Below are 23732 nucleotides of genomic sequence, written 5' to 3' on the forward strand. Positions count from 1 at the left end.
AATTTCCTCTAAAATATGATATTCATCCTACTCCCACACCCATAACCACCACCACCATTGCAATCAACCACCATGTCACTGACAACCATATATCGACCACAATCACCTCCAAATTAAAACCAAGCACAAAAAAACGTGCAGGTTTTCAAATCCAAATCATATGTTCTCAAAATTCTAACTCGCCATTCTCTAAATCCATTGATTAAAAGCCTCATCCTAAACTGTGAATTCATTTGGACCGTCTTCTTCCCCCATCTCAAACTCTCACATATGATGAATCCCTACCCCTCTTACCACATGTGCATTCATTACTCACCTTATGTAGTTATGTATGTGTGATGCAGCCCCGTTTTCCCCTCCAAATGAAAACCTGCAAAACAAGTTATGGCAGGCTAAACCTACAAAAATTTGAAGAACACAACACCGTAAAACATAATAAGAACATCTTCAATATATTCCTAGTGGGTTTAAGCCAAAGACAGAGACAAGGATAAGAATCCACGACCCACGACGAATGATGAACATCCAAATCAAAGAGAATCTAACGCCATCAAAAAATGATTTTAAAATCGGCGATTTATAGGCATATATTTTGCAGACCTCTCATTGCCCTAGATTTTTGGATCCAATCAGAAATTACAAAAATCGGCTTGCAGGTATGTCTGGTTCGCATGATTTTCTGGGTTTTGAAAGGGCTGATGCTTGGGATCGATTTGCAGGTCCTCATCTTGGCATCGTTTTGCAGGTCCTCTACGAGACATTGATTTGCAGCCCCTCTCTCACCATCAAAATCAGTGGGTGTATGGTATAAATCGATCTCATTCGTCGGTATCGGAGGAAACAGGGAGGGACGAAGGAGTCCGGTAGCAGCAGAGTAAGTGACAAAGGCCGATGGCGCCTGAGGGAGCTAAGGTCGTTGGTGTATGAGGTGTTTTTTTAGGTGGGTTTTAAAGGGAATAAAGGTAGATGGGGTGTAGGGATTGATTTTCAAAACAATTTATTTATTGACTTTTTTTAAAAGTAATAAGTAAAAAAAAAAAAAGGAAAAATTTCATATATATCCCTCTTAAACCTAAAAATATAATATTTGCTCAGTATAATTTTTTAATATCATATTTACCCTTTATAAACCTTCAAAATATCATATTTACCCAAATCTTTTTTTATAATGTTTTGAATATTTTATAATCATTTTTTATAACTTAAAATTACTATAATAATTAAAATTTTGAACGATATTATCCTTACGTCTATGATAATGGAATGTAAACTTCTAAATTGTTGGAATATCGTCCTCTTGACAAACAAACATATTCATCTTCAACCTTCTTTATGAAATGTATATTTTGATTGTGTAGTTTTTTTTTTTTTTTTTTTTGATTATATTGTAGATAAAAGATATTTTAGATATTATCATTGATATTTTGATGTTTAAAAAGTGTATATACGATATTTTGATACTTAAGAAGGGCATATATGATATTATGATGTTTAAAAAAGACATATATATGATATTTTAAAATTTTATGAATGATAAATATGATATTTAGAAATTTTATGAAGGGTAAATATGATATTTAGAAATTAAGTTGGGTAAATATGATATTTTGATGTTTAAGAAGAGCATATATGAAATTCTCCAAAAAAAAAATATTTGGTAAACTTAAAACCATTTTTCAAAATAGCTTTTCCATTGGCTTTAAAAAACATTTTTTAAAAAACATGTAAAAATTGGCTTTTTGAAACTACTTTTGGTTTTTTTTAACCAAAATAACTTCAAAAAACACTTTTTAAGGTAATACTTTTTAACTTATTGACTTATTGGTCTTTTCACCATAAAAATTAATCCAAACACTTTTTAAGAAAAACTAATTTTACCACCACTATAAGCCAATACACACTTTTATCTAAAAGCACTTTTAGAGTTCAAAAAACACTCTCAAACACCCTAAAGTCGTAAAAGGGAAAGGGTTAGAGGGTTTTGTAGCAGAGTTTTTATTTTTTTTGATTTTTTAATTAAAACAATAACAAATTAATAAAAAGAAGTTCAAAAAATAATTATTGAAGGGTATATTCGTCATTTCATGTAGGGTATGGATCAAAAACACACATAAATGTGAACCATATTAACTAAAACCACACAATATATCTAAAACTGGACCATTGATGCATCATCAAACATTTTTGGACTAAAATCACATAATTTTGACAAACACAAAGACCATTTTTTTGCAGTTTTGCCTTTAAATTAAATAATGCAATGCCTAGCCTTTTCCCATTCCTCTTTCTTATTTCCCCGCAAGACATATATGTTCCATCAACTAATGTCAATCGTAACCTTAATTTTGATCACACATGACTTTTTTTTGTAAAGTCTGGTTCCTGGTACACATTTAACTTATTTATTTATTTATTTTGAAAGAGGGACTCGACGAGTTAGTGGCCCTAACTCGTTGAGTAGAGGGCAGATTATGCGCGGGGTTTGAGCTATCTACTCGACGAGTCAAGAGCCCTCGACTCGACAAGTAGCTCGGTCAGAGTGAAAACCTAATTTAGGGGTTTTGCAGCCTATTTAAGCTCTTTAACCCCCACCCCTTGGCATAATTTCCAGCCTCCGTGTCCTAAACCCTAATCCACGAAAACCCTAGAGATTCTTTGAGAGTGTGAGCTATTTTGAGTGATCTTAGTGTGCTTTTGAAGCTTGTAGAAGAAGGAGAAGACAGAGGGCTCAATAGGGGAAGAGTGGATCCAGGAACTACATTCCATTTGCTACATTTTCTAGTAATCAAGCTTTTATCTTAGCTATTAGTTCATTCGATCTCTTTATGCCCTCTTTATGGGAGTTTTTGGTCAACGAATGATAGCCTTTGGAGAATGATCGACCCAATATGGTAATCTTCCAGATCTAAGACCTTAAAGGGCTGGAATTGCATACAAGTTCAAACTTTATGTCATTAGAGCCCCCATGCAAGCTCTAAGGACGTCATTATGGCCTTTTGAGCCCAAAAGGTCATCCATGGAAGCAAGCTCGAGACTTTATGTATTCAACTGGTATCTAGGACCTATATTTAGGTTTTCATGCTTTGGTTTGGGATATTAAGGCTTTTTGGACAAAGATATATGTCCTAAAATAATTAGGGTTTCAACTATACCCTTTAAGAAGGGTTATCAACGGGTAAAGTTGGAAACTTTACCCTTAAAAAGATCATTTCCAGTGAACAAACAAAGTATGGACTTTGGATCTAGAGAATAGGGGCTTAATTTGTTAAGATGGCCAAACAGACAGAGGGACTCGTCGAGTCCATAAGGGAACTCGACGAGTCGGGTCGTCTTGACCCATTTTAGTTTAAGGCAGAACTCGACGAGTCTGTAAAGAGACTCGACGAGTTGATTCGCGAAGCCGCGACTATGAGCATCTCAATAGGACTCGACGAGTCGGAAGAATGACTTGGCGAGTTGGGTTGCGATTCCAGAATTTATGAGTTAAAGAGCTCGGTGAGTCGATAGGTTGAATCAGCGTGTTGGTCAACCCAAATTGTTGACTTTGATCACCAGGGGTAAAATGGTCATTTTACCCTTAGATAGATTTTCAATTTTTTACTAAATGTTTTTGTGAATTTATAGCTGGGGAGTCATTGGAGTAGCCATCGAAGATTCTTCACTTGAGATACCAGCAACAAGTTTGAGAGATGAGTTTTCCTCCAATAGGAACGGGTCGAAGGCATCAATGTTGGCTCGTTTATGTATGTTAGCATATATCGGACTTAGGTCTGATGTCGAGGTTAACCCGATGTAGTTTGTATGTTTATGTGTTCCAGACTTTGGTTCGATGCCGGGCGGGGCCCAATGAAGGTCTCTATGCTTGATGTTTTTATGATTCTTGCATGTATTGTTATGTATTCCAGACTTCTGTCCGATGCGAGAGCAAGCCCGATGAATGTTTAGTTATATGATATGTGTTATATGTTTTGGATTTTGGATCCGATGCGGGAGCAAGCCCGATGAATGTTTAGTTATATGCTATGTGTTATATGTTATGGATTTTGGATCCGATGCCGGGGCAAGCACGAGGAAGGTTTAGTTTATATGTTTATGATATGTGTTTATGTTATATGTTTGTTGATATGATATACATATACCAGACTTCGGTCCGATGTCGGGCGGCCCCCGATGTAGTGGGCAAGACCCAAAGTATGCTATTATGTGTATGGTATGTGGTAGTTTAGGGAGACTCACTAAGCTTCGTGCTTACAGTTTTCAGTTTTGGTTTCAGGTACTTCCAGTAGCAGGGGGAAGAGCTCAGGATGACTGCATGACACACACTACCGCTTTTAGCATAGGATATTTCACTCTGATGTTTGATATTAGATTTTGATACATTGACAGTTGTTATGATATTTTTGAGATACATGGTTTTATGATTTTTATATGACGAAAATATTTATGTTTTTATTAATGATTTTGGACCATATTTTTGGGACGTTTCATTTTTTTACATCTTACAAATTTAGGGTTTTATTTTTATCGTGGAAAAACCAGATATACCAATATTTATGTTTTATATGCTTTAAAAATAAACATCTCATGTCTCTATCGGTATATAAAGCTTTTTTTATTATTATTTTTTTAATATTTTAGCTTGTAGACATTCATAATATTAGACTAAACTGTATTTATATAAATGATCATTAGTATCAACATTTGGAATTTACATATGAATTCAAATAGATATCTACATATCTACATTTACATGTGTTCTTTTTAATGATACCCAAGTTTTGATGAAGCTTGTGGTCTTAAATGTGATCGGGGTTACAGAGACTATATACATCTCTTATCTATAAATATGAAGAACACTTTATAGATGAGAGAAAAATGAAAGTACAAATAATGGCTTTGTTGCCCCTCTCATTAATGTCTTTATACAATTGATGACCCTAACGTAGGGTGCAAGATAATAACAACTAGCTATATAAATATAAATAGGATAATAATGATAATGACTAATGGTCTCCCAAAGTTGTAGTGGGAGGTCCTTGAATGCTAAGACTCTCTTGAAAATTATCAAACAGAAGGCGAGGTAATCATTTGGCGAATATATCTACAATTTGGTACCGATAAGGCACATGAAGTACTCGAACATCACTGCGGACAACTTTTTCTCTGACGAAGTGGATATCCATTTCTACGTGTTTTGTATGTTGATCTTGAATGAGTTTGTCCAAAAAAAATGACACTAGCATTGTCGCAATAGACTATGGTGGCTGTGGTGAGCAGACAATGAATTTCAAGTAGAAGATTACGTAACCAACAAGGCTCATATACGAATAAGGTGTGTAGTTCCAAGGAGACAGGTTCCAATCCCAAAGGGGAGAGGGGGGGGGGGGTAGGGTTTAATGATAATGACTAATAAATACAAAGCTAGATCAATACAAATGGGGTAATAATGATAATGACTAATAAATACAAAGCTAGATCAATACAAATGGGGTAATAATGATAATGACTACTAGAAAATATATGGTCATAATTGGGTAACATGGACATGAAAAGATGGAAAATAAGAGGAATATGTAAATGAAAGTTAAACTTCCAAAAAGATCATGGTAATTTGGAATGATGATGATTATAATGATGATAAGAAATAACCTTGAACAATAATGCAAATTGAACTTAGGGATGTAAATTGATGATACAACATGAAACAAAATTGAGAATGAACTTATGAAAGTAGGATGCCTTATTTGGCAAAGTGACAATAATGAGGATTGAAGGCCAAATTCTTAAGGAGATAAATTTATGAGGCAAGGTTCAAGTAGCATAAGAAGGTTTTAGGCATTAAAGAGTAAAGACCATATTTTCAGTTCAGAAACCACACGACAAAACATGTAATTTACTCTCAAGAAAATCAACACGTTAAGTGGAGTGTGAGTCAACAAAAAGTTGACCCTGTGCTCTTCACGTGCTCATATCATCGACTTATCATGTGACTTCTCCAGTCCCCTCCCTTCTCTTCCTCTTCCCCCCAATCATAACCACTCTCTCTCCACCTGTATTTCCTCCCTCACTAAAATAAGCTTCATCACACGCTCCATCAACCCCCAAAACTCCCCATACTTCTTCATCTCTAGGGTTTTCATGCATTACAACCAACACATAGTGTTTCCTTTGAAATTTATGTGAAGAAATCATCAGAAATGGGCTGTTTTCAGTCCAAAACTGCCAATGTTCAATCTCCTGACCAAGTTCCTGAATCCAAACCAGATCCAGGTACCTCATCACCTTACACTCCTCTTGCTTCACAAAAACCGCTTTCCTTTTAGCTTGTCATGTCGAACTTTGTGTTTCTCAATGCAAAATATTTCTTTTTAATTTAAGTACACCACCATTATTCTGTTTGTTGTACTTTTAATGAAATACCCAATTCTTCGAAGTTGACAGTTCAGTGTAACTCGACTTTTTGGCATTGGAGTACGATTCTGTATTTCGATTTTGATAATTTGTTGTTGATTGGTTTGATATTACGAATTGATGAAACAAAAGGTGATGGGGAGCAAGGATTAGGTCAACAGGATCAAGAGCAAGTCGTTCCTGCATTCAAGGAGTTCGAACTTACGGAGCTTCGAGCTGCTACAAATGGGTTCAGTAGTGAGCTTATAGTTTCCGAAAGTGGTGAGAAGGCTCCCAATGTGGTTTATAGAGGAAAGCTTCGTAGCAATAAAGTCGTTGCCATTAAGCGCTTCTCCAAGCTCTCTTGGCCAGACCCCCAACAATTTGTGGTATGTATCTTCCACACGCACCTGCATCTATGTTTTTGGGGCTTGTTTTTTTGGTTTGATTTTCAAATTTTGGTGCTTTTTCCTTGAATTTGTATAAGAATGTGGTACCTATCATAGTGGTTGACGTGCAATAAACCCTTGTACGTGACCTATTGTTACGAATTTAAAGTAAAAGCTTTTTAGGAAAGTGATAATGTGATATGATGATTTATTTTCTGTTGCTTTTCTGGTTGAGAGAAAAAGTCATCAAGTTAGATTTACTTAAAAAGAGGCTACTTAAAGGAATTTGGTACCTTTTGGTAAGGGCACCCCTTTCTAACTAACATCTAAAAGTAAACTAAATGAAACCTTTTTTTTTTCTTTCTTAATTTTCATTTTGTTCCCTAAAACCTGCATTTTGCTTATGACTTTGACTAAAAAATGTAGCTTTATCAAACATTAATCCTGAAGTTATGATTGTTGTTTTTAGCAAAGAGTTTCTTGTGATGTTTTGGATCTTTATGGGAAAAGTGCTTTAAGACTTACTAGTTTGAAATATCTAAACTTCTGAAAGATTATTTTGACTGAAATACCCCTCTCCGATCTTTCAACGAAGTCACTCTGAAGCTTGTTAGTTGACAAAAAAATTGAAAATGGTTTTCACACTCCTATTTCTCTTTTGGGGGGAAATGTAAATTTCCAATTTTACCCCTTATGGTATTCTCAATGGACATTTTTTTATAGGCAGAAGCTGCTGGAGTTGGCAAGGTTAGGCATAATAGATTGGTGAATCTAATTGGGTGTTGTGCTGAGGGCGATGAGCGTCTTTTAGTGGCTGAATACATGCCTAATGATACTCTCTCAAAACATCTATTTCACTGTATGAATTCCAAGTCATCCTTGATTTTCTATGCTAACAAACTATTTAGGCTCATGAAGATGTAAAAATTGTTTAACCATTTATTGTTGTTGTTGTTATATAGGGGATAAGCAGCCTTTGCCATGGGAAATGCGTGTTAGAGTTGCCTACCATATTGCACAAGCACTTGAACATTGCAATGCAGAAAATCGGAAAATTTATCATGATCTGAATGCTTATCGGGTGCTTTTCGATGAGGTACATGTTTAATTAATCACAACTTTAAATCTCATCTAAATTTATATAAAGTTAAGGTAACAATAAATGAGTAGGGTTTTAATGATGTTAGTGTTCATATTATGTTTATTTATGTTTTTCTCATTAATGAAGTATCCGTTTGTTTCCTTATATGATGAGCTAAGTGAGTTAGGTAAGCATCTCTTTGGGTCTAAATATTAGTGTAAATGTAGTCAATGTTAGGCTTCACCCAATACCTAGTTTGAGTATGCTCTGTATGTGAATTTCTTGATTAACTGTTTTGCAAGACTATGATTGAGTATATGACTGAGCAAATTGATTGCAAAAGGTACATACTTTCATTCAATTTCCATTATTAGGAACATAACTTCAACAACTTTTTTGGTATAAGTAGTTTCATAAACATGTATTTTAGCACCTAATTGATTAGTTGGATGTAGAATTGCACATGTATTTTAGCACCTAATTGATTAATTATCATCATTACTATTATTGTATTTGTTATTAGGGTTAATATCACAAAAGCCATTATACTTTCAACCTTTTACTCAAATAACCATACTTTATTTATTTTTTCGTTAAAGCCATTGATATTTTGAAAATTTTGCAGTTTAGCCGTTGCCATTTTAATTTTTTTGCAATTTAGTCGTTCTTGAGGCTCCATTTCTTACTATGGAGGCTTTTTTTTAATAGGAGTCAATGTCAATAATCTTCTCTTCTTCTCTTGAGCATATGCCATTATTTTAGCCTATGTATAGTATAAACAATCATATTTAGTTGATAATCAAACCAAATTAGTTTGAATGCAAAGAAAAGTGCATTTCTTTTTATACATTTAGTTTCATACCTAAGGTTATTTCTTGTTATTTCATTTTATAATAGTCCAAACTGTAACTTTTTGAAACATAATTGGTTTTGCTGAAAAAGTAAAGAAATCAATGCCTTTTTTTTTAATAAAATGTTGAAAATATGACTTGTGTGATATTTGTCTTGCTATTACTAAGGCTAAAAGGTGTGGTGATGTTTTTGCCTTCCAAAAAAGTGTGCCACATAGTCGTCACATAAGCATTTGCCATTTTTGCCATAATTCGCCTATGAATGGGCTATAGTGATGTAACCTACTTTCTTTTATTTTTAAAAAAATGTAAAATTTACTATTAAAACAAAAAACATAAATATTAATTAAAATAAAATGATATTTCATTAAAATTAAAAATATCACATTTAATTTAAGAAACATAAAACAAAATTTAAAATAACTATAACGTAGAAATGATAATCCAAATAACATAAAAGCTTTCGGTCTCAATATTCGTCGATATCATTGTCGAGTGGCTCATTAAAATCAATTTGATTAATTCGATATATATATGTTCCGCCAAATTGCTAAAAGCTCGTGATGTTTGACTGTTACGTATCGCCCTTCTTCTTACACGCCATAGGGAACCATTTCTCGATTCTGACAAAATCGATCTACCATCGTCTTCTAAAATCATATTATGTAAAATGATACATGTATCATATTATGCCAATGATTGCACAACCCTACAACAACCTGATTAACGGTTAGCAATTGCTTACAATTTACTAATGGATTTGCCATTTTTTGAGAGTGGTTGTAAAAAAGTTTGGAAGAAAATGTATATTAAGATGTGTATTGTTTAGGTGAATTATATATATATATATATATATATATATATATATATATATATATATATATATATATATATATAGTGGTAGTAAATTAAAAAAACATTAAATGGCATTTAACTCCAACGGCTAGAAACAAACACCAGTCCACCACCACCGTCTTTTTAACGGCAGAAGGTTGCTATTGGCATGCCGCTAGTGAAAAACCCATCGGGGACGGTGTTTGCCGCTGACAATAAATGCCTCGTCGGTATACCGACTATGATTTCATCATGACACCGTGCAGTCTAATAGTGGAAGTAAAGAGTAGAATGAAGCATCTCTCGTATGAGCTATTTGAAAATAGTTTATAATATTCAACTTCAAGAGTTTAATGAAGTTTAACCATCTTGAAAGTGTGTAAATTTGGTCCTAAAGTTTAAATACAAATTTGTTTAAAATGCAAAGAAGTAACAATTAATTTCAAAATCAGTAGTTAAGTATAGACATAACATCAATGATGTCTTCTAAAAGTCCAAGCCCTTTTATGATTCTATCCTCAACCTTCCACTCTTAGCTAACTAAGTTGCAAGTACGTGTCAAAATATATGTGTTAGGCTTGGAAAGTCTAGTGAGGATACTGATGTTAACTATTCAATGGTAAAGGATGAGTGCGATCATCCAATCCTAAAGGTAAACCCCACAAAATAGTTTTCTAAATCATTAATGATCAGTAGGATCAAATATATGAAGGGCAATATTTCAAAGGAATATCTCAAAAATAACAATTCATAAAAATTCATCAACAATAGGAAGTATGCAATGCATACGTAACTACCCCCAAACCCAAGTCATTTTGATAATCCTAACTCACCAAAAATGGCTAGAAAACCTAAACAAGGTTAGGACATCGATTATAATGGAGTCAAAATTTGAATTCACCATAGTTAGGGTTTGAAAGTTCAAAATGGCACTCAAGCTCCCAAATCCGAATCAAGCAATATGTGAGTAGTTTGAGCGTAGGGTGATGAATAGATTGCGGAAATAAAGCTAAAAACCCATTTATAATCTCCTATTAGCAATAATTTCGGATTTGGGGACAATCCCCAAACCCTAGGTCAATTTAAGGAGAACAATAAGGAAGAACTATACCTTCTAATTTTCCAATGAAGTGATTCTAGCTTTTATCCGGTTACACCTTAGTTTCACTTCTAGCTCTTCTCTTATCACAAAATTGTCATTCTCTTCCTCTCTGGTTCTCTCTAATTGTTTGTGTTAAAGTGAAAGGAGGTAAAGAGAGATGTTTTCTTCTTTATATTTTGCAAATGAAACCCTTAACTTTTTTTTATTTCCCTTTTGACCACAACTAGACTTTATCCAGGGGCGGAGCTAGCTTGGAGCCAGCTGTGCTACCCCTTGGATTTGTTCAGGAACAAGACTCTATTTAGATGCTGACGATTTCTATATATGGTGCTACACCTAGATAAGTAGTTGAGGAATTTGGAGAAATTGGCATCCATCAGATTTTGGAAATTGGTGAAGCTGGCATCCATCTGCGGTTTAAATCAGTCTAACGGTACGAATTGTTTTCTTTTATTATCTTGTGTTTCTGTAATCTCCATACCCTGTTTAATTTCATTTGAATAAGCTTGCTTTTTCTCAAAAAAATGTGAAACTTTATATGTATATCAATTGTTTGATGAAATGTCTGAAGGTGCATATTGGTGTTGGAATAATGTTTGTGAGGAGATTAATGAACGACATCAAGAATCCGATCATATTGTTACCAGTTTATCTTTATATGTTGTTACTCAGTTTGTGGTTCTAGATGCTACTTTTTGGAATGTACCTCTTATCTTCAAATAAAGGTAGACCCAATATGCAAAAGAGATATGCAAAGGAGATAGGTTCAGAAAATAAGCCAAAAAGTAAGTTACAAAAAGTTAAGCTTGAAGGGTCAAATGAGATAGTCAGGAAGAATGAGAATAGTGGTGTAGTTTTAAAGGAAACAAAGCGGTTTCAAGAAAAGCATTCAGGATCAAAATGAAGTTGAAAGAGAAAAACATTAGTAATGAAATGAAAACCATTGTGAAGTCAAAAAGGATGTTCTGAAATTAAGTAACAAGAAGTTGAAGCTTGAAGAGTCAAATGACATAACAGTCTCTAATGAGTTGTTACTTAATTTCAGAGCATCCTTTTTGACTTTACAATGGTTTTCATTTTCATTATTAATGTTTCATGAATGCTTTTCTTACCCCTTTGTTTCTTTTAAAACTGCACCGCTATTCCCATTCTTCCTAGCTATCTCATTTGATCCTTAAAGCTTCAACTTCTTGTAGCTTACTTTTTGGCTATTGCACCAGTAATTCCACTTCTTTTGGCCTATTTTCTGAAACTATCCCCTTTGCATCCATGGGTTTATAGGTCTGCCTTTAACTGAAGGTAAGAGGTACATTCCAAAAATAGCATCATGAAACTGGAACCACAAACTGAGTAACAACATATGAAGATAAACCAGTAACAATATGATTGGATTCTTGATATCGTTTGTTAATCTCCTCACAAATATTATTCCAACACCAATATGCTCTTTCAGACATTTCATCAAACACTTGATATACATATAAAGTTTTGTATTTTTTTGAGAAGAAGCAAGCTTATTCAAATGAATTAAACATAGTATGAAGATTATCGAGACATAAGATAATAAAAGAAAGCAATTCATACCGTTAGACTGATTTAAGCCACAAATGGATGCCATCTTCACAAATTTCTCCAAAATCTGATGGATGTCAATTTCTTCAAATTCCTCAACTACTCATCTAGGTGTAGCATTTTATATAAAAATCTACAACATCCAAATAAAGTCTTGTTCTTGAACAAATCTGACAGGCTACCCCTGGCCCCTATAGCTAGTTCTGCCCTTTTGAATTCAGTACATCTGTACAAAAAGATTGAACTTTATTTTTATGATTAATTAATATAATTTAATATATAACATGATATTATACATATTAATTATTACAATCAATATAACTAGTTTAAAATAAAATATAATTGTATAAACTTAAAATGATAACCAAACGACCATTTCAGTGGTTCAAATGAATAGTATTACTCCATACAACTCATTTACACCAAAATTGAGTGGAAAATGGCATGGGCTTGGAGAGGAATGGAGTTAGACTTAGACCTGGAGTAGGAATTGGGAAATAGGATTTGGAGTGGGATTTGTGATGCCCTAAGATTAATCACTTGGATAGTATTGTCTATCAAATTGCTTTCTTAAAAGATTACTGACTTTTACTACAATATTTCATCATAAGTCCTTCAGTCAATTCTTAACAAAGTTTATCATATTTTGTAATAATAATAAGTAATAACTTAATTTAGTTAAAATTGGTTATTATGCTTAAAGTTTGTTAAGATCAATGTTATCAAGTCTATACCTTAAAAAACCTACAATTCAGTAGTTCAGTACTAAATTGTGTGTTTTTGAAAGTGTAGACCCCAAAAATGTTGATTTTGACAGTATGTTCCACCAAATTGTAACAAAATGAAAGTCCATACCTTTTGTATGCTATTTGCCTTATATGATATTGGTATTGGTTATATATATATATATATATATATATATATATATATAAAGCTCCTGGAGCATAAACATTAAACATACCCAACCCTAAGGAGGGTGATATACATACAAAATATTAGTATATACTCCCATTTTTTATAGGGAAAATTTCATATATATCCTTACAAACTTTAAATATTACGTAAGTATCCTTATAAAATTTGATATTACATATATGTCCTCTAAAACTATAGAATTCACGTTTATATCCAAATTTATATTTTAATTATGATTAAACAAATTTAATACTTAAAAATTGATCTAAAATAGAAAATATTATATGATAATACTAAACTGTCATTTCTAAATAAAATTTAACGTTGAACCAATTTAATTAGAATCTTATGCGTTGCTTTTCTCCTTTTAGGTTTAGGTTTTGGAATTCTAAATATGATAATAAATGAAAAGCTTTGGTTGAGATAAATAGAATAGGAAACAATAGAGAATATGATAGATCACTTGATTAGAAATGAGTTTTCCAAAAAGATTGTATGGATCGATTAATTTTGCTGTATGGATTCTTTAATTTTTTACATACATCTAAAGTTTTGTGCTTCAAATCGATAATTATGTGTTCTTCAACAATTGGCTCAAATTCCAAAATGAGTTTTCCAAAAACTAGAATGGAAATGGATGTGTTAAAGGTAAAACTGCTACATAATATAGTAATATACTTCATATTTTCACAATCATTCGAACCCATATGTTCTATATGTGTCCATACAAGCTTGTCTTGTATTATTATACTTTAAATTTAGGAACCTAAAAGAAGAAGAAACGATACGGAAGATAATCCTAATTTAATTCGTTTAATCGTTAATAAATTGGTTTTCATTCTAATATTTAATTTGGAGGGATATTTTAGTAATATTATATGAGATATTGAGTTTTAGATAAGTTTTTAAATATTAAATAGGTTTAATCCTAATTAATAAATGAATTTGGATATAGACGTGAATTCTATAGTTTTAAGGGGACGTATATGTAATATTAAATTTTATAAGGATATTAACGTAATATTTAAAGTTTGCAAGGATATATATGAAATTCTCCCTTTTTTATAACATTAAGCGAAGTATCAATATGTTAATTGAAACTAAAGTTGTTGACCTCATTAAAATTTGAGTTGCTTTTGTGCATCAGGATGGTGACCCCCGCTTATCTAGTTTTGGTTTAATGAAGAACAGTCGAGATGGGAAGAGCTATAGCACTAATCTTGCTTACACTCCTCCCGAGTTTTTGCGCACAGGTACACCTTACAAAGACCGGAATGGAATCTGCTTTCCATCATAACTCCTCATTCCATTCCAACATGGTAGTTTGGTTTCAATATTATGTTAAGGGTTATATTCTACCTATTCTATTGCAGGCAGGGTAATTCCAGAGAGCGTGATTTACAGTTACGGAACAGTCCTCCTGGACCTATTGAGCGGGAAACACATTCCTCCAAGCCATGTAATAACATACTTCTACATGTCTCTTTCCTCAAAATTTCTAATTCTCTTGTTATGAAAGTTAAAAAAACAAAACATTTTGTTGTCTTAATGATTTTCTACAGGCGTTGGATTTAATACGTGGGAAAAACGTTTTATTGCTGATGGATTCATCTTTGGAGGGACAATACGCGGATGAAGATGCAACCGTGATGGTGGAACTTGCTTCAAAGTGTCTTCAATACGAGGGTAGAGATCGCCCTGATGTCAAATTCCTTCTTACAGCTGTCGCACCCCTTCAAAAACAGAAAGAGGTGATGTCCATTAGAAGAAGGGCATTTTTGTCTTTTTACAGTCCCCCCTTTTTCACTAGGTCAAACGAATTGCAATTTTTGTCCGATATTCCCATTGTCATCAGTCTTGTTGTAGTTTAAGCAATAAGCACTTAATCTGGATAGCTATACATGGCTATTTCTTTTTGACTTAATCATTACCCTTTCAGCCACTTTTTACCCATACATAACTTAATGGGAAACCCTCAAATTGTCTTTTTGGGTTTGTGTAGGTTGCATCACATGTCTTAATGGGTCTGACAAAAACACCTGTAATTGTTCCAACTTTACTTTCTCCTCTCGGGAAGGCATGTGCACGTATGGATCTTACTGCAGTACACGACATTCTCTTAAAAACCGGATATAGAGACGAAGAGGGTGCAGAAAACGAGGTTTTCATAAACTAATTTCCCCCTATAATCTATCACATAACTATTTTCACAAGTGTACTTATCATCATCTTTATGAATTTAAGCTATCATTTCAAGAATGGACACAACAAGTGCAAGACATGCTAAACACAAAAAAGTTTGGAGATATCGCATTTAGGGACAAAGACTTCAACGGTGCGGTTGAATACTATTCAAAGGTATTCTGTTTTCTTTATATAAATTGAACCTTAAATGCGCATTCATGTTTTTTATATAAACGGATTTATATAATTTTTAAAATGCAGTTGGTTACGATGATGTCGGTGCCTTCGGGGACAATATTTGTGAGGCGGGCTTTGTCTTATTTGATGATTGGACAACCGGAATTGGCATTGAGGGATGCAATGCAAGCTCAGGTATGTTTGCCGGAATGGCCAACTGCCTTTTACATGCAGGCATTGGCTCTCTCGAAGCTCGGAATGGAAACAGATGCTCAGGATATGCTGAATGACGGGTCGTCCTTTGAGGCAAAGAGACAAAACAGCTGGCGGAATTAAGATTCCGAAGTTTCAGATTCTCCAAATGCTGTGATGGCCATGGGTCGTGTGATGAGGTATCAGGTGTTGTGTATTTGAAATTACTACCCACTTGTATGTCTGTCATAGACTACAGTTTTTTTTATTTTATTTTATTATTATTATTTTAGTTTGTATAAATCACTTTTAAAATGCCTGAAAATTAGTATTTGAGTTATTGTTATTTACATGCCATTTGCTATAGCCTTATCTTGGAAGTTCTTAAAGGTTGTGTTTGTTACATGGGACAATGTTGGAACAAACAAATTTTCTATGGCTTTTTTTTTTTTTTTTTTTTTTTTTTTTTTTTTTTGTAAATGGGATGGAGGGTATTTATGTCTTTTGTACAAACGAGATTTGAGAGTGATTTGTTTTCCCTCATTGTTACATCTTGTCATGTCCTAACAAAAAGGTTATCTAGACCTTAAACTTTAAACTTTGAACCTAAATGGTTCTTTATGCATTAAAGCGCAGTAAACATATTTGATATTTGTAACTAACGTTTTGGTTCACATGTAGTTTTTAATTTTATTCGACATTTTAGATCTTTGATTGAAAGTTAAAATTTTAAACTCAATTACATGTCTAGTGGTTAGATGCAATGTTTTAAGAACCATATTGAACTGGCCACTTGAACGCGTTGGATTGAGAATCGGAGAAGGGAGCGGTTCAATTAGCATAAATTTTATGTCTATTTTTGAATCGGAATGAATTGATCAGTTTTTAAAAAATCCAGCTGAACCACTTAAATTAAATAAAAACAAATTTTAGTACATGATAAATGTTATAAAGTTTTTTAATTCGTTTATATTCATTTGAAATTATATTTTGTTTATGTATTATACTTTATTTTATTTTGATGTATGTAGATTGATATAAAACTTACGGTTATATGTTTTTAATATATTTGGATTGATTTTTAATTTGTATTTATGTGTATTTTTAATGTTTAAACTTGTGGATGTTTATGTGTGTATAGGAAAATAGAGAAAAAAATAAAAATTATAGAAACCGGTTGAAACGACTGTTGAACCGGTTGAATCGGAAACAATCATCATACTGGTTCAACTAAAAAACCGGTTTTTTAAACATTGGTCAGGTGTCCTTTTTGATGCAATGAGTCACCCCAAGAAAGTATAGCAATCTTGGTTTTTAGTTGCCTTGAAAGAAATGCATCTTATTAAAGGTGTTTTTGGCAAAAATAACTAATTGAAGTGGATAGCTGGTAGCAGGAAGTTATAGCTTTTATTTATTATATGAATGTTTGACAAAAGTAGCTGGAAGTTTTTGAAATATATAAAATTACATAAAAAAACAATTGATTAAAAATAAATAAATATACAAATATATTTTTAAGGGTAATTATGAAAATTGATTTCAAAAGCTCAACGTTTTGTTAATGTTACATGAAATAACTTTTAGATTTGAAGTGTTTTGTTTAAACTAAAAGCTAAACGCTCATATCCTCAACAAAGTTTTTTGTTTAAAATAGAACGTTTTGTCAAAACCAAAAAACTAAAAGTTCATAAACGCTTTTAAAGCCTCCATGACAAACACATCCTAAATATTCTAATTCTTCTTTAGTTTATTTGTTTATTAACACTTGTTGCAATTTTTTTGTGAGATTTTCATTTTGTATGGTGTCAATTTGAAGTACCCCTTTATCTAAAATAAATATAACGTTTACATTGTTTTATAATTGTCGCATTGTCGGTCCTTACATTGGCACTTCATTATATATACGGTCTGTGCTTTACTTATAATTGCAAGTTTAGTCCAAAATATGAAGTTATTTTACACGGTTAAGGGACCATATTTATATAATTATATTAAAAAAAAAAAAGCAACAGCATTGAGAAAATTTGAGTAAAATATAAGGACTAAATTTGTAATTTACTCTAATAAAATTTTGAGCAAATTTCATATATATCCTTACAAACATTAAGAATTACGTTTATATCCTTTCAAAATTCATAATTACATATACATCCTTATTAACCTAGTAAACTCACATTTATATCCAATTTTATAAATTATAGAGATATAAATTACTTTAATATCAACAAATATATTTAAAATCAAAAATACATATAGATTTACCAAAATACCCTTTAAACATTATTAAAGATTAGAACTAAATGCATTTAATTATGATTAAACCTAATTAATTAGGATTAAACCTAATTAAATGTGGGAAAAGTCCACCACGTGAAACAGAAAAAACCCTCCAATAGGTCGACTTGCAATTTGTCGTTCTTCATCATTCCACTTGCATTGTGTGCTTCTTCATCGCATAGGATTTCATTCACAGAAATATTAGAGCTAATAAATCAATAAGGAGTGGTAATTTCTCTCAATTTTCCATTAATTTGTTCAATGAAGCACAAGAATTAACATTGACAACTCTAAATCAGTGTACCCAAAGCATCAGAACTTTTTGAGGTAAATATGTTACACGGATTACTTGAAGGGTATCGCTGTAATTTACAATCAAGTTGAGTAAGATGTTGCAGCTCAAATGGGTCAAAAAAATACTCCAGAGGGTAGTCTCTCGATAACTATGGCCTTACAACACCGATTCAGACTAGCAAAGAAAAACGACAAACAATGAGCATAAATCACAAATCCACGAACTCGATTTGTTCAAAAATAAGTTGAATTGATTGGCTTTCTCGATGGTTTCAAATATATCTCCATTTGAGCTCTTAAAATACTCCCTCCAGTAGTACGTTCGTGCAGCAGATTTCAAAGCTGCCATTATAACCACCTTGACTCCATCAAACTCGAAACGAAATCCACAAAGATCAAATACTTTGATTATTTGAAAAATCTTTGACAGGTTGTACCCAATGATCAAAAACCCGATTCGATTACACCCGACAAATCAAAAAGCTTCGATTGTGAAACAAATTTGGTAGAAATTAGGGAATAATAGAAGAGTAGAAGAAAAGAACAACAACTAAGAGGGAAGAAGGTGATGGAGATCGGAAGATGGGAGGGAGAGATAGAACTCGATTTTTGGCGATGGAGAAAGGTGCTTGGTTGGCTGATCGATCACGACGATTGAGGATTCTATTTTCCCCTCAAAACCTAATTAACAATTTCTAGCAATAAAAGGAATACGATTTAATTTTAGATATAATGTGTAAAGGGTATTTTGGTAAATCTATATGTATTTTTTATTTTTAAATATATTTGTTGATATTAAATTAATTTATATCTCTTTATATTATAAAATTGGATATAAACGTGAGCTTACTAGGTTAACAAGGATATATATGTAATTATGAATTTTAAAAGGATATAAACGTAATTCTTAATGTTTGTAAGGACATATGCGAAATTTTCCCTAAAATTTAAACCTAACCAACGCAAGTCACTAGATTTTGAGTTAATGAGTTTACAAGTTTTTATTGGTTTTAGCAACCTATTTTTTTTTTTTTACTTTTTTTAGTCTTTACAATCCAAATTTATTTTCTTATTGTTTCATTGCAACGGTGGAGCAATATTCCTTTTCAAACTTGAATTTAAATTGTCCCCAAGTCAGCATGCACGTTAACTTTGCTCCGAGAGTGCTACTAATCATTTTCCATGAAAAGTGGGATTCTTCCGTAAGTAAATTTGTAGCGTATTCCACCTTATCCTCTTTCGCACACCTACTCGTTTGAAACTTGTTCTCGGCGTGTTAACTAGGTCATAGCTATTACTGGGTGAGTAGACCCCGAGAACTCGGTGGGTTTACAATCAAGAAAGGTTTTATAAGTACATCCATCCTTTTTTCCGAGGTAGCCCTCGTAAATTTATTACCTCCCTTGTTAGCCACATTCTCTCCATGTCCTTCTATAATTGGAACAATGGGATGTTGATTGTGAACTTTCTTTGTTGCTGCCTCGACAATTGTCCATCAAAGATTCTATGGTTGCTCAGGTGGTCTTTTTTGTTCGTGTTGAATAACGAACCTCGGGATTTCATACAACCCCCTCGTGGACTGATGTACACAATAATACCTATTTATTTTGAATTTACAACCTAACTAACTTAACTAATATATACACCCATAGGCAGTATATATAGTCAGATTATAGAATAGCTTTGGTAAGTCGGGTGTCGAATACAGAGGACATATTTTAATTAATTAATATAATTACTTCTACTTAAACTAGAAAACAAACTTAAATTGGAGGTCTTTACTAATTTTGCAAGATCAGAAGAACTTACATTAAACTATCAAATTACTAACTAAGCAAGCAAATAAACACGAAATTACTTCAAGATTAAAGAGTACTTCTATTCAGTTCCGATTTCACCTTCTCCTATGGTTGATATTTAGTTGATGGAATATATTAATTACCAATTTGTTAACTAGCTATTATGATAAAATATCTAGACATACCAGTTCATGAATTACTATGCAATGATCAAGCACAAGTTAAACACCAAATGAGCACAAACTGGACTATGAATGATAATAATTACTTTCATATGATCAAATTAAGCAACCAAGCACAAATTAAGATTAGTTATGCTCTCTAACATACTTAAAGTTACTAGCTTTAATAATTTTATCTAAGATGTGATTGATCCTAACTCTAATTATTTAATGATCATAAACAATTAGGTTAAAAGTGCATGCAATTAGAATGGCCAACTATCACATAGAACTTGATTATTAAGTAATAAAAACTAGAACTAGAACATGTTAGGGTTTTAATTATCAAACACAAGTAAAATCAACATATATCATCCGATAATACTGAGGATATATTCCATCTGTATGAATGCGGAATGCCTCCAAAACTCAAATGTATCAAACGTTATCTCAGTAGAAACATATCCCAGAATCTCAAATACATAATACATAATACTTTATCAGTGTATACAGATCATGTTGGCACCTTCCTGCGATCGTCGCTGGTACCTGAAACACATATCACATAACACGGTAAGCATAAATGCTTAGTGAGTTCCCCAAAATACCACATATAACACATAAGCCACTCAAGGCTATAAATCGGTAAGACCCTCCGGTCAATGTGTCTCTGCGGATGCCTCCAGTCCCGTAGCTCGTTGGACCCTCTGGTCCGGTCTAAATCGTTGGACCCTCCGGTCCGGTCTAGTTGAGGACCCTCTGGCCTCGTAGGTCGTTGGACCCTCCGGTCCGGTCTAATATCACATAGCATACATAAATCACAAAGCACATAATCTCAAGCAAGCACATAACACGTAAGACCCTTCGGTCTGCACATAGATACCACTCTAGGTAATGTATAGTGAGAAGACTCACCTCGGGAAATATCAGAAAGTCTCGAACTCGAAATACTGATCTAGCCTCCGCCTCCAAATGAATTAATTTACCTCTAATTAACAACGGTTCTCAACGGATAGACTAATCCCTTCCTATAGTCTCTCAGAAGGGGAAAAGACCATTTTACCCCACCAATGGTCCAAATGTCCAATTGTTGACCAAACCCTAAAAGTCAACAAAAGTCAACAGAGGGCAGTACGCGGGGCGTACCAACCCTACACGCAGGGCGTACCTCGGCTATCCAGAATCGGGGATCTCAACTCCTACGCGGCGTGTTTTGAGATTTACGCCTAGCGTAAGTCCCATTTTCATGCTCTTAATGTTTTTGGTATGAATCAGTTAAGATACAAGCTCATATTCCAGATCTAATCCTTGTAATTCCTCATAACCCATAAAAGTCGAAGCCTTTAAGCGTTTGCATGGCTGTAAAGGTCACCGATCACTCCAAACTCTTATCCTCTCTCCTCATTAAGTCCTTATCTCATGCATGACTCAATATTAACGATCAAGATTGGATTTTTATGGATCTACAACACATTTTATACAGAAATGGGGCAGATCAAGGCTTATGGAGACCGTGTACTCATAAAGTCTCCACCTTTGGGACAAAAACCTTAAAAATGATCCATAATGTTCAAATCCAAAAAGGTTAAGAAAGCTTTAAGCTTTTTACCTCGAAATGAAGCTCCAACCTCTGAAAAGCTCAGATCCAAGGCTTGCACTTCAACTCTAGCTTCTATAATGGCCCTTCTTCTCTTTACAATCTCACAAGAACACTTTATCAAGCTCAAACACACACACACACACACAAACTCTTAAAACGAGGGCTGGCTCTTTTAGGGTTTCACTCTATGAAAATGGTGGCTGGGATGGAGGCCATAATGTTCCTTTTATAGTGCTCATGCTTCATTTAGGGTTTTGAATCTAAGCCTAGTACGCCCCGCATATTGGGTTGAGTCTGCGTGAAAGGCACGCCCATGGGTACGCGCAGCGTACTCTTCAGTATGCCCATCGTACCCACTTGTCACCATTTTCTATTTGGGCTAATTTGATAACTTGGAAAAGAAGAAGGATTAAAGAGATATACCTAATTTTCAGGATGTTACATTCCTTCTTTGTTCTCTACCACTGTCACCCCAGCCTTCTTGGGTACAACTTGAACTGGGCTGACCCATTTGCTGTCAGATATTGGGTATATCATCTCATCATCTAATAACTTCATAACTTCTTTTTTAACCACCTCCATCATTGGTGGGTTTAATCTGCGTTGGGATTCCCGAGATGGCTTATAATCTTCTTCCATCAAAATTTTATGCATGCATAGAGATGGGTTGAGTCCTTTGATGTCTGCAACAGTCCACCCAATCGCGCTTTTATACTCCCTTAAAATTCTGATCAGCTCTAACTCATATTTTTCAGACAACTTTTTGGATATGATAACTGGTAATGTTTCTTTTTCTTCAAGGTATGCATATTTCAGGTGTTCTGGAAGTGCCTTCAGCTCGAAGATGGGGGCTTGCACTATAGAAGGAGAAAGTTTGGAGTTAGAAACTACTAATTTAAGAGTTTGGATACCATACCTCAAATTTCTCTGCTGGTCCATATGAGTTGCCATCTCTTGAACTTCTCTGTCAACCACATAATTTTTTGAAAAAACCTAAGCTGCATTAATATACAAATTTATGTGGAGCACTAATGCTAGTGACTCACGGTTAGCAATCTCAAAGTATTCTGCATATAATGGTTCAATTACATCAATAAATTAAGGGTTGAAACTGTTGGATTAGTGTCTAAGTCTGTAACTATATTTGGTATGTACTTCACTCGGTTGTGCATGGTTATTTTGGGTTGTCTTCACCGAAGCAACTTGACGAGGTAATTTGAGGAGAGAGAGAAAGAGAGAGAGAGAGAGAGGGGGGGGGGATATTATGGTTTATTAATATATTATAAAAATAATATATTAAAGTAGAAATCATGTTTATTTAATTAGTATTAGTCATAAATTAATTAGGAACTAATTTGGTGACTAAAAGAGATTAATTAAATAAAGGGGCATAAACTGTCAAATGTATGATAGTTGAGTTTTGGGCTAAGGGAACCCAATGGACTCAGGGGGAATGAAATTATGATGAAGGATCATCATATTTTCGTCCAAGGGCCTAATTCCAGAAGGTTCCTTGGGCTGCTTGGTGGCTAAGTTATCGATTAGGGTTTAGACTAAAACCCTAGCAGCTAGCACTATAAATATGACCCTAAGGCTCCAATTTTCGGCGACTTACTTCCAAGGGAAGCCCTAGGGCTGAAAATTAGCATCCTCCCTCCTCTCTCAAAGTTGCCTTTTTGCTTGTGGTGTTTGTGATCCATTAGAGGAGTTACAATTGTTACTCTCAGCTCAAGAGAAGAAGAAAAGGAGATCTAAGCTATTTTTTGAAGAGGTAAACATCTAGATCTGATGTTTTAAGTTAATTTTTGAATTATTTATGCTAGACTAGGGTTTTCAAGTCTTGGATTCAATACATGTACAATAGAGAAACGTAGATCCAAGCATTAGGGTTTGTATGAGCACATAGGATTGTTC

The 23732-nt window shown here is 33.6% G+C and overlaps 1 protein-coding gene across 1 annotated transcript; it reads left to right on the forward strand.

Annotated features, from left to right (window-relative positions):
- Positions 1-5989: 5989 nt before the first annotated feature.
- Positions 5990-16037, forward strand: LOC145041860 (serine/threonine-protein kinase BSK2-like). Its single transcript, XM_078990070.1, has 10 exons — positions 5990-6270; positions 6544-6779; positions 7503-7638; positions 7742-7875; positions 14282-14387; positions 14508-14593; positions 14697-14885; positions 15137-15295; positions 15379-15492; positions 15580-16037. Exons 1-10 carry the CDS (start codon positions 6198-6200, stop codon positions 15829-15831), a joined length of 1485 nt encoding a protein of 494 aa, XP_078846196.1. The 5' UTR covers positions 5990-6197; the 3' UTR covers positions 15832-16037.
- Positions 16038-23732: the final 7695 nt, after the last annotated feature.

The sequence above is a fragment of the Lactuca saligna genome, chromosome 4 (assembly GCF_052625555.1).
Source record: "Lactuca saligna cultivar CGN05327 chromosome 4, ASM5262555v1, whole genome shotgun sequence".
NCBI classification, from domain to species: domain Eukaryota; kingdom Viridiplantae; phylum Streptophyta; class Magnoliopsida; order Asterales; family Asteraceae; genus Lactuca; species Lactuca saligna.

Excerpts from the sequence above, each read along its gene's own strand:
- LOC145041860 (XM_078990070.1), top strand. The coding sequence starts at position 6,198 with ATGGGCTGTTTTCAGTCCAAAACTGCCAATGTTCAATCTCCTGACCAA. Across the intron at positions 6,780-7,502 it reads CAGACCCCCAACAATTTGTG|GCAGAAGCTGCTGGAGTTGG; the intron begins GTATGTATCTTC and ends ATTTTTTTATAG. Across the intron at positions 7,639-7,741 it reads CTCAAAACATCTATTTCACT|GGGATAAGCAGCCTTTGCCA; the intron begins GTATGAATTCCA and ends GTTGTTATATAG.